This window comes from Impatiens glandulifera, chromosome 8 (genome assembly GCF_907164915.1).
Source record: "Impatiens glandulifera chromosome 8, dImpGla2.1, whole genome shotgun sequence".
Lineage (NCBI taxonomy): Eukaryota > Viridiplantae > Streptophyta > Magnoliopsida > Ericales > Balsaminaceae > Impatiens > Impatiens glandulifera.
Window position 1 is genome coordinate 12,786,913 of NC_061869.1, and position 12,123 is coordinate 12,799,035.

The window sequence follows — 12,123 nt, forward strand, 5'->3', positions numbered from 1 at the left end:
TATCTTTTTTCATTTTTTGTGGTTTTTCTTAGATTAATTAGGGTTTCATGAAAATTCTTGTATGGAATTGGGGGAAAAATCAATTTTTTTTTATTAATTTTGATTTTAGTATACAATTTTGTATATGGATCATTTGAAAATTGGTAGAAGATGATTGAGGTTTCATTAAGGATGATGCTCTTCCTTGACTTCTTCTAATTGAGTTAGTTGGGAAGATTTGTCCTTAAAAGACAAATGTTACAATTTATTATATTTTTAAATTAAAAAAAGTAATTATATTTGTCCCATTTTAGAATTAGTTGATTTGATTTATTAGAATAATTAACTGCTTTAAAACTAAATTATAATAAAGACAAAGTCTTTGGTAGTGCACCATTTTTATTTCTTGATAGTGGTTTTAGACTTCTAGTTGCTTGATAGTTTTGACTTTTATTTAATTAAATTTTTAATTAGGTTTTGGATCAAATAAGCTAATTTCTAATAATAGTATGTGTTTTGTTTCGAGTCAAGCCGAATCCAATATATCACACTCACCATAATTCCGGGCAATGATTCTCGCGAGTTCAATAATAAAAAAAATAGAAGCTAGAACTGATGTTGTTATCATCTCGGTAGAAATTATATGGATGACCATTTAAATTCGCCTCAATATTTCCTATTCATATGGCGCTCCAATTTAAATGTTCTATTATGTCTTAGATTGGTGCTTTTTAAAAGTAGATTTAAATTTAATCTGAAAAAATAAAAAAGTGAACACTTACTAAGGTAATAATGATATTGAGGAGTGTTATATAAATGATGGGACAAACATAAATAAAATATAGAATAAGAAAGAGGGTTGAATCCTACTTTGACTATTTTGTATTATCAAGTTTAAATATCAAATGTTACATGCTTGTTTAAATATAAGAAAATTAAGTTAAGAAGGTTTGGTTTATATAAGAAAATTAGGTTATGAAAGTTTGATTTGTGACCCAAATGAGCAAGAGTAACTTTTCTAACTTAATAATTATTTTAACCATGTTAAAATTTATTATATTATAAATTAGAATAATATCTTATAACTTTTTTATTTTATTTTTAATGTAGGAAGCTAATCCCACATTTATTACCTCTCCTCAACCAAAGTCATTAATTTTAATGTCTTTGAACTTATTAAAAAAAAATTATTGTTATAATTTATTATTTAATATCATAATTGGCTAAGTGGGTGCCGAAATCTGAATTTATTACACCAATAATTTGAGATTGTTCAAGATCATGATATCCATGAAGACTTTTGTTATTTTTTCTTCAGGAGATGAGAAATATCCCAAAAAAACTCAAGAAAAAGTATGGAAAAAAATTCTCCTTGAATCAATTGATTAAATTTATTAGAATTAACTGTTTTAATTAAATTGCAATAAGGACTAAAAAGTCTTTGGTAGTTGTTACACAATTACTTGTTTATTTTTTTTAATTTAGTGAAAGTGGGTCTAGTGGCTATTTAGTTGTTCACATTTTCTTTAGTTAATTTCTATATTAGGAATTTAAGTTGAAAACTCATTTGTAAGGCTATTACCATTTTTTTTTTGTTTTTGTTTATAGTAATGGTTTGGTGTCTTTATATTGATTTTTTTTCAAATAGTTTATGTCGATTTTCAAGCTTCAACACTCATTTCGTAGTGATCCATTTAGTTTGATTGATTATAAGATTATACTCATTTTACTAGTGATCATCAATTCATTAATTGTTTAGTTTTAATCATTTGATAATACTTGGCTTAAATTAATAAAATTCATAACTTTATTATTCAAACACCAATTAATTAAAAATGCAGTCGAGATTCTCTGTTATAAAATGCAGTCGAGATTCTCTGTTATGAAACTGTTGAATCCAAGTAAGATGACACAGACAACAGTTTCGTAACAGAGAATGTGGTCTTATTTTTTTAACCTAGTTAATAAATTCGAATCAATTTCACGAAGGTTCAACTTAAGCATGATATATATATTTATATTAGTTCTTTTAAGCAATTGCTTGTGATTTAAACAAGTCAACAACTTTAGTTACCATTGAAAGTGATGCATTTCCTTAAATATATTCTCCACATCCTTTCTTAAATCTCACTCTTCATCCAATTTTATACAAGTATTCTATATTTTCTTATTTGTTTTTATTTTTGTTTATTAAATTCCTTCTTTTAAGGACTCATAACCACCATTTTCCTATCAAACAAACAACCTACCCTTAGCATGAAATGAGGAATGACCCATTCAATGTTATTTTTTATTCATGTCATTTTGTTTTTTTTCTTTGATTTTTTTAATCCAAATTTATTATGGAAAAGTGGATAGCATATTTAACCTAGTTTGTTTGGCTATCATTAATGGTGCAAAATATTCCAATACATGACATATGGATATCAAGAAAGCATTTGTTACAATGACATGAAAATGGAAATTTCTTGACATATACAAACAAATGGTGGAATTGGAATAACATGACAAATGACATAATTCAATAAATGACAAGAGTATTAGTATTATTATTCTATATACTATCAAACTCAAGAACCATTTCACTTGTTGCAATGGTTCTCAAAAATTTATTTTGTTACCTATATTTAGAATGAGTTATATTGTCGAGATTTCTCATCGAACGATGAACTTTACCCTAATACTTATAGTCTTTGACATGTAGACTCTCGAAAGCACCTTCGACAAGCCCGGTGCCGCCTTGGTATTTTCCGAGGGTCGCCTCCGAGTTAGCCTTGCACCTCGTGAGTAAAGCTTGTTGACCTTTAGCAATATTTTCTTCTTTTCCCGCCCACGCTTTGATCGTGCTTTGTTGAAGAGCCCTACCAAACGAGAATGTCAATGTCCAAGGTTTCTTCACCGCCAACTTGTTCATCGCGTTTAGGTTCACGGTCGCTTCCTCCTCACTCTGTCCTCCGGACAAGAACACCACTGCTGGAACCGCGGGAGGCATGGTTCGCTGCAATGCACGAACCGTGTATTCCGCGATCACGTCGGGCGAAACCCTAGGGGCCTCAGAACCGGGGGTGACCATGTTCGGCTTCAAGAGGGTTCCCTCGAGACAAACGTGATGATCACTCAATGCCTTGTAAACCACGGCTAGCACCCGCTCGGTTACATCAGCGCACCTGTCGATGTCGTGTTTACCATCAACAAGTATCTCGGGCTCGACAATCGGGACTAGCCCGTTCTCCTGACAGATTATGGCGTAACGAGCCAAACCATTTGCGTTTTCATTCATCGAAAGCTGGGATGGCTCGTTCGGTCCAATGCTTAGGACCGCTCGCCACTTGGCAAACCTGGCACCGGCTTCGTAATACTTCTTGCAACGCTGAGCAAGATCGTCGAGACCCTGAGTGGTGGTCTCTCCATTTGTTCCCTTGAGCTCTATCGTGCCTTTGTCGACTTTGATTCCGGGTAGAACGCCTCCTTCTTTCATGACATCCACGAAAAGTTTACCCGCCGCGGTTTTTTGGTATAACGTTTCCTCGAAAAGGATGATTCCGCTAAGGTATTGAAGAGTATCGGGGGCGGTGAAGAGAAGTTCTCGAAAAATTCTTCTATTTGATTCATTGTTCTCGACGTTTATACTCGCGAGGCGTTTCCCAATCGTCCCGGTTGATTCGTCGGCGGCTAAGATTCCCTTGCCCGGGCTGCCGATATAGGCGGCATTGGCACAAAGCTCGTCTAAATTCGAATGAAATAGGTTATGATTTATGAAAATAGTAAATTGGAACTAAGGTAAGCTGATTTAGATATATGTAACAAAAAACTTACCATGGTATTTTCCCTTGTAGCAAGACATTTTGTGTCAAGAAATTTGTTAGATTGAGAATAGGCCAATTGCTTTCATTTTATGGCTGGTCGGGAGTGTTGCTATGAATGACAAGTGGACAAACAATTAACCAAAACTTTAAAATATGTTTCCGGAAATTAAGATTAAACCATTGGCTATTATTTGTTCCATTTCTAATTTGGGAAAATTTACTCAAAATCTTTTTTTTTTTCCAACAAATTCTGATCATTGAATTACAAACCCAAGAAAATGATTGGGCAAAGGCTTTGTTTTAACAATTTTATTTTATAAATAAGTTAGTGAAATAACTTAATTAATCAATTAAATAAAATTTTCATTCATTAGGGTATTCAATTAAAAAATATTTTCCTAAAGAAAAGTTTTATTCTCACTACATCAAATGGGAATGAATATAAATGTGGAAATTATTGTTATTTTTTTAGATAATAGACAATAAAAAATGATTATTAAAGTGGAGTTATGTGGTTATGGTGATGAGATACTATATATAGTGATATTTCCTAGAGATAAAAATATTGGTTGCTTCAGGCCCAAGGAACTTCGAGCCCACCTTTCGACTAGGAAGGCCTTGAGATTTTTGAAATCGGGAACTTGTTATTACGAGGGATTTGATCACGACGTACAATCCGAACGCTCTAAGAATGAATGTGAATAATAAAATTAAGCGTTTTGAGAAGGCAATATGATTAAGAAAACATTAACGCTGCGTAAACTGTGATTAGAAAGACTAGGAAGACGGTTATTCAAAGAAAACAACGCAGGATCTCCATATTCCCCATTTTTTAGTCGAACAGATATCATTAAACCAAGCTCCACAGTTCACCAATCACCACTACCATTCATTTGAATCTTTCTATAAAATTGAACATTTAAACCTCCTTAATAGTGTAGAATCTTACAAACTTCATAAATTCAAAAAAGAAAATTCACCAAAAGAAAAAGCCATTTTCAATTTCAATCTTTATACACACATAGTATGATACATACTCTCTATTTTCTTTATTGGGTAGTAAAAATAGAGGGTTGGTGATGTTTTGATGTTAGCAAGATGCTAACAAATATTTTCACAACCAACCCCTAAAATTAAACAATCACTTACTCTCTTTATTGGTAAATAAAAAAGGGTTAATCAATAAGGCATTGACCAACAACCTTTCTTTACAAATACAATCTAAATTCTTTAATCTTCTTCTTCTTCTTCCATTCATCACTGACTGCTACAGAATTCCAAAAAGCCCATGAATTCGTGGTTCTTTATCATCCTCATGCTTGTTTCTGTCCCAATAACTCCTGTCAAACAATTCAATACAAGCATCAAGAAAAAATGTCGAACTGACAAAGAAGAAGTTATTATCTATGAACTTACCCATGGTTAAAGCACTTGCAAAGATGACCGATGAGAGGATAAACACAATGAGAGAAGCTCGTTTCAGAAAAGCAACCAGCTTTCTTACAAAGAATTGTCCCCAGAATCCAGCCATGACTGATACTCCCATTAGGTACAACGCTGCAAAAAGTTTGTTTTGTTTTGGTCAAATAATTGGGAAAACATAAAAAAAGAAGAAAAAATAGCCGGTTCTTTTTCCATAGTTCATACCATAAGGAATGGGGAATCTCTTGAGTAGGTAGAATTCGACTACTGATAATGACGATGAAAATAACATCACAAAGGTTGCTGTCGCACTAGAAACCTATTATCATCATCAGTCAAAACAACACCAATCAACAATCGAAAAGATCAACTAATGAGTCTATTTGAAAACTAATATTTTTTCAATATAACAATCTAATCGAATATTTTCTTGAGTTATTTATTCCGTTTGGTATAAGATTTTTTGGATCATGATCCAAAAGTTATTCTTTCTAAAGTTCTTTTGGTCACTTTAGCAAAACTCTTGGTTTATCATGATCCAAATGATTAGATTCATAATCCAAATTATTCTATAGATGATCATTGTAATTTTTAACAAACAACCCAATGTTTACCTGAGGGATAACACCAATTTCAAGCAAGAGAGGGCCGAGTACAAATCCTCCACCAGATCCCAGAAGGCCACCGACAGTGCCTCCCACGATTCCACAAAGAGCACAGAAAGCGAGCTGGATTGGCGTCCACTCAAGCGAAGCTTCACAAACCGATACAGTATTACCCTCTTTCCTCCTCCGATTGCTTTCTCCGTAGAGAGTCTTGCATTCGTAGCCAAACACTACAAATGCTAATGGGAACTGAAACACACGTATGAATCTTAAGCATCTTCAGCTTCATGTACGAACTAACTTACTATCTCATTATCGAAACGGTTAAGTACCTGTAAGCAGAAGAGCAGCCAGTACTGCACACTGCATACTTGTACATCATTCTGCAAAACAAGAATATATGCAAAATATGATATGAGACAGAAACTACACTAATCAGACAAGTACATGTGGCTGACAAATTAGGAGTTAACAATAATTATCTAATTTATCTGTTTATTAGTGATTTAGTTCTAGTCAAAGAACTGTGTAAAAAGAATATCCTACTTGCCTTTATTACTTGAAGCACCAAAAAACAGATCCACACTAGTATGAGCACCAGAAGTCTTCTCCATCTTAAGTTAAAACGAAAAATTTGCTGCAAAAAGGATCGAGGATTACGTTTAATAGACATAACAAGTGAATGTCTGCATTAAATAGAGAGAGATGTTTGTTACCAGTGGTGTTTTCTCCTCTTCAGGGACCAATGGCTCATAGTCTGCATCAATTACCACTGGAAAAATCCAAAAACCGGAAAAGAGTTAAGAACAGAGGAAAAGCTCATTCCTTTTTCCTATAGTAGTAGTTAAACAAGTAATTAATTATTGGTTCAGTGTTTATATAGATCACTTACAGTCACCATGTTTCACTCTAGCGTCTTGTAGTAGTTTAATCTCTTTCTGTATTCCAAACCAGGAGATATATAGTTAAATAAGAGGATAAGAGGTCGTTTGATTAAAAATCTAATACTCCCTCAGACCCAAAATGAACAAATTACCATACTGAATTCTTTTAGCCTCATGAGTTTGTTGAATTTTGGGGGATAATTTGTAAGGGTTCGCTTCACATAGGTATAAACTTTTGTAATTGTGCTTAAACACTGGGTTAATTAACACGTAAACAGATTATTCCAAAAGAATAACTCTGGAATATTTATGTTTTTTCTATTAAATTTAAAAGAAACAGAATTCTTTTTGCATCAAACAATACAAATTTTTTCCATAACAACAAAAAGGGATCCAAATCCGTCAATTTGGGAACACTTTCTGGTTTTGAATCCGGATCTGAATTCAAATCCTGATCCAAGTGAGAAACTGAAAATAAACTTCTTTGAAACATGTTTTTCTATCAAGTATGTCATCTAGAGGTGGATCAAGATGAGATCACGTTTGTATACAAAACTTAGTTGAAATTTATCGACAGTTTCTCATCTGGAAAGTGTTCTCAAATAGAGTGTCGAGAAAAAAAATCCAATACAAGTCTATTATAATTACTTAAATTCAGTATGAACATTTGATGTGAACATTGTTAATTAAAGAACTCAATCATCAAAGTTAAAAGTAGAGGACTTCCAAAGTTACTGACTCACCTTTAGAATAGTCTCTTCCTTCCACATTTCAATTGCCTTGTAGAATGACCTTGACGAAGTGCCTATAAAAAAAATGAAAAAAATCATTTTTTATCAGTAATCTCATCCATCTCAAATTTTGTTTGTCATCCCATCTTATAATTCAGCATGTCATACAACTTAAAATCCAACTACACTTTCATACTATTTGAATGAAAAACTGGCAAAATTTAACACAATTTCGTAAATCAAAATCCAGCCAAAAAAATCATTTTCCAAATGAACTGTGATAGGATCAAACCACACTTCTTTTACCAAGCAAAAATTAATTTGTTTGAAAAAGATAAATAGGTGAAAACTGAAATCTAAATTGGATCGAAATACAACAAAATAATTTGAATAATCCTACTTCACAAATAAGTTAAATTTGTACAGCTGGTAAATTAGGATTCTGATTGATTGCTACCATACAACTGGTTGACATAATCCATCATTATTATAAAACTAAGAACACTCTGAGATCCAGAAAATTATTAAACATTAGATTGAAACTTATATCAAATTAAAATAAGAACTATAATCATATTTTTTCTAATGAAATAAGAAGAAAAAGATTCCTTTTCCTTGATGATTAAGACATGATGAAAAATTGAAATTAAAATTTACCAATGACTAATCCAAGAAAAAAAGACATACCCAAGAAAAGAATGATAATGAGGATTGTTATTAGCCAATAGGGAAAGACCACACTTAGAGCCACACCAATAGTAATGCCCAACATGAGCATTGGCTGAAAAAGTAGGGCCAAGTCATAATCTATGATGGGTACTTGTCTATATGGATGGGGTACCCTCAAATTGTACCATACAGATGAAGCTGAAGCCCCCATTATCATACCTGCAAATAATAAAAAAAAAACAATCAATCCTTCATTCTAATTGAAATATCAAACTAATTCAATCTTCTTCAAGTTTATACTCTCAGAAGCATAATCACAAACATCTTAAAGGCAGGTCATACAACAAAGAGAAAGATTACATTTTGAAAGCGCAGCAGCAGATTTAGCATCAAAACCCACAATTAAAGTAAGCATTGGAACAAAAAGGCCTCCCCCACCAACTCCTCCAACCGTCCCAAACGCTGACCCAAGAAATCCTATAATAGTAGCCAACACAAGTCTCCAACTAAACTTCAATTCCTGGGAAAGGAAAAGCGAATTTCAGTCAAACAATACATACTTTTTACAATCTTAAACCAATCCAAACAATACTTTTAATAATGGAAAGACATGAAAAAGAACGTACAGGCCAAATTTTCAATGCGGAATGAAACTCGTACTGCATAAGACTGTTCTCCGTTTGATTCATCGATGATAGACGAAGATTGTATGCATATGAAGCGGTTGAATTTTGTTTACTGAGATAGAAAGTGGATAGAATAGCGATGGAGAAACCTGCAAGTAGATAAATAACGAATCCTCTAGTTCCCATTTCCGCCGGTTACTTAGAACCGCCGCCGATAACTTCAAACCGTCGCCGGAAACTTCAATCCTTCGCCGCCGGCGATAACTTTCACTCTAAAACGGAGATGGTAACCGAATGGGAATATTTGCAGAGAAACGTACTCTCCATGTGTTTAGTTTTATAGTAAAAGTTAAAATTTATTAAAATATTTGTTATTAACTTATTTGTCGATTTATTCATAAATATAAATATCTATTTAAAATTATTAACATTTTTATATTATTTCCTATTTTTCATCCTATTTATTTTATAAGATTAAATGATAAATAAATTAGGAAGGATTTTATTTCATAAAATTATAAATTATTTTGAAAAAATTTAATAAAATAGAATATAAAAGATAATCGTTTAAATTTAAACTAACAAAAATCAATACAAAAGTATTAATGTTTACGTAATCACCAAACACACATAAAACACTACGAAATTAATCATTTAAACTTAAAAATGATAACATAAAAAAAAAAAAAATACTTACAAAGTCTAAATAATTTATATTTTTTTATCATATAAATAAAAATTGTTATGAAGATAAATAATTTTGAGCAATAATTAGTATATTTTTAAAATTTTGTTTTAATTATCAAATGATTTAAATTAATATATATAGTGTCTAATTTTATTCTATAATATTAAATAAGTTTAAAATATATTTTTCACCTGATTTTTATTTTACAAAATTTAAATAAATATTTTGTTTTTTAACTTTATTTAATATTTAATTTTAATAATGAAAGATTTTTTATTATAAAATAACATAATGAATATTTATGAACTAAATATGTCAAAATATGAAAATATTATAAATTTAATTTTAAATATTATTTTTATCTATTTATAAAAATTCAAACATTTAGGATAACAATTTAAATTAATTATTTAAAAATATTTAAAATACTAAAATAAAAGCTATATATTTAAAACGAGATTTATTTTTTATTTTTTTATTTTAAAGTTATTTATTATTTTCTAAGTATGTATAAAAATAAATCAATAGAATAATAAAATACATAATATTTTCAAACATATAAACAAAAAAACAATTAATTATATTTTAATTTGTTTTAAATAATTCATAAATATTTATTATTTAATTTATAATATTACAAAAAAATATATTGTTTTTAAAAAATATTAAATAAATTTTTTAATAAAAATATATTTTAAAACTAAATTTTATATTAAAAATATATTTAACTTAACTGTATATTTATTTGATATTAAAATAAAAGAAAATATATTTATTTGATAGTAGAAGAAGCAAAATCGTACACAATATACTCCTATTTTAATTTGTCCTCTAATAATTGAGACAAAATTTAATAGAAAAAAATAATTATCCCTAAATTTTATATAAATGTTCCAATTAATAGTTCAATTATTAATTTAGAATAATGACAAAGTAACACGTTCATTTTGAAGATAATTTAGTCATTTACCTTTATTATTCGGCCTAATATATAAATTGGACTTTTTTTTTTATTACACTTTAATTAAACTTAATACTTTATTTTATTTGTGCTACATTGCATTATAAAAAATTATAAATTTAATTAATATATTAAATTTGAATACTATTATATGAAAATTAGTTTATTAAATGCAACAATGATTCAAATTTATTTGACATTAAAAACAATTATTAATTAAATCATATTATAAAATCAAATGCTTCCTCATTGGGAAATCCTTCTTCATTATTCATCTATGTATGAACGGAGTATAAATATACATTCCATCTTAAATAATAAACATAAATAAAAATATTTAATTTTCTTCTTCATTTGCTTGTTTTTTACTATTATTAAAACCATAAAATATATATATTTTTAATATCAATATATTAATTTAATATAACATGTACACAAATATTTTAACAGTTTTAATCCTTATTTTGCATCATTTGTGCATGTTCATTTAAAATATATGCTTTTGTTATTTGAATTTGAATGTTCTTGATGCTTTAGTTTGACTCAAAATAAAATTACAGTAAATACGGCTTACAATTGTTTAATCAATTTTCATTCTTTCAAAGTCGTGTTGGGTTTTGATTATTTAAATAACTTAATCAAACAACTCAAACATTATTTCAATCCCAGACAATGATAATTTTTTTTTTACTTTATTTTTTCGAAGAGTCCATCTAATTTTTCAATTAGATTAAACTATAATTCTTATAATTAGAAAACATAATGATTTTGTAGTGGGTATGTGAATAATTGTTAAAAGTAATAAGTTGCATTATGGTAACATGGGTAAGATATTTTTAAAATTAAATCAATTTAGAAAATATATAAAAAAATTATGAATATTAAATAAAAAAATTGAAGCAAAATTAAATTGAGCACATATCTCAAATGATTTCTGACCACAAATGAATTTTAATGTTTTTCTAAAGATGTCTCCAACCTAATACCCAAAAGTCTTGAGAGATTCTTTTAAACATTTACTTAATTCTCATTATACAACTTTTTGATAGAGTAATAGACTTAGAGAACTCAAAAACTTAATTGTTATGAATATGAATAATATAGACAACATTTTATTTAATTTCATTAAAAATGTAATAAGAATAGTATAACCACTTATATTTTAATGTGCAATTTTAGTTTTAATAAAAAATAATCAATGAATTAAATGTCACAATTTGGAGCCTAGTTCTCCACTGACATAACTTGAAATATTTACTACTACTACAATCAAATTTATTATAAAATAATTTTGTTTTGGTAAGTTTTTGAAAGATAGCTCTCTAGGTCGGGTTGGTACTTGTTTGTCTCGATAATTTATACTATAGCAGAGTAAACCAAAAAGAAAAAGTGTGATTGTTGGCTCAATTATTCACTTAATAAGTGCGGTGGAATTGTACTAAGGTGAAATTATTACCATTAAACTATAACTACATTTATTTTTTATAAAACAATTTTGTTTTTTCGAAAAATAATTCCCTAGGCTGGTTTGGTACACAATTGTCTCACTAAGTTATACTAAATTAGATTACAACCCAAAAAAAAGTGTAGTTCTTGGGCTCGGTAATTCAATTAAAAATATATGGCTATTGAATGTCTCAATAAGTTATACTATGGCAGATTAAAATAAAAAGGTGTGGTTGTTGGACTAGATTATCCAGTTAAAAAATGTATAGCTACTAAATTTGAATCAAATCTCCACGATCACAACAT

General features: G+C 29.3%; 2 protein-coding genes across 2 annotated transcripts; both read right to left on the reverse strand.

Annotated features, from left to right (window-relative positions):
• Positions 1-2,656: 2,656 nt before the first annotated feature.
• Positions 2,657-3,823, reverse strand: LOC124913024 (fructose-bisphosphate aldolase 3, cytoplasmic-like). The gene is made up of 2 exons (XM_047453650.1): positions 3,796-3,823; positions 2,657-3,705 (listed from the first exon to the last, which is right to left on the reverse strand). Exons 1-2 carry the CDS (start codon positions 3,821-3,823, stop codon positions 2,657-2,659), a joined length of 1,077 nt encoding a protein of 358 aa, XP_047309606.1.
• A 919-nt stretch (positions 3,824-4,742) lies between these two features.
• Positions 4,743-9,039, reverse strand: LOC124912062 (sulfite exporter TauE/SafE family protein 4-like). Its single transcript, XM_047452618.1, has 12 exons — positions 8,723-9,039; positions 8,457-8,616; positions 8,115-8,315; positions 7,440-7,501; positions 6,705-6,750; positions 6,529-6,584; positions 6,363-6,449; positions 6,145-6,195; positions 5,822-6,061; positions 5,433-5,526; positions 5,202-5,342; positions 4,743-5,125 (listed from the first exon to the last, which is right to left on the reverse strand). The coding sequence occupies exons 1-12, from the start codon at positions 8,906-8,908 to the stop codon at positions 5,043-5,045; spliced, it is 1,407 nt and encodes a 468-aa protein (XP_047308574.1). The 5' UTR covers positions 8,909-9,039; the 3' UTR covers positions 4,743-5,042.
• Between the last annotated feature and the right edge of the window lie 3,084 nt (positions 9,040-12,123).

Coding starts and splice junctions, on each gene's coding strand:
- LOC124913024 (XM_047453650.1), bottom strand. CDS start 3,823: ATGTCTTGCTACAAGGGAAAATACCATG. Junction 3,706..3,795: donor CTACAAGGGAAAATACCATG/GTAAGTTTTTTG, acceptor ATTCGAATTTAG/ACGAGCTTTGTGCCAATGCC.
- LOC124912062 (XM_047452618.1), bottom strand. CDS start 8,908: ATGGGAACTAGAGGATTCGTTATTTATCTACTTGCAGGTTTCTCCATC. Junction 8,316..8,456: donor TGCTGCTGCGCTTTCAAAAT/GTAATCTTTCTC, acceptor TATTATTTGCAG/GTATGATAATGGGGGCTTCA. Junction 6,062..6,144: donor GGCTGCTCTTCTGCTTACAG/GTACTTAACCGT, acceptor CGTGTGTTTCAG/TTCCCATTAGCATTTGTAGT.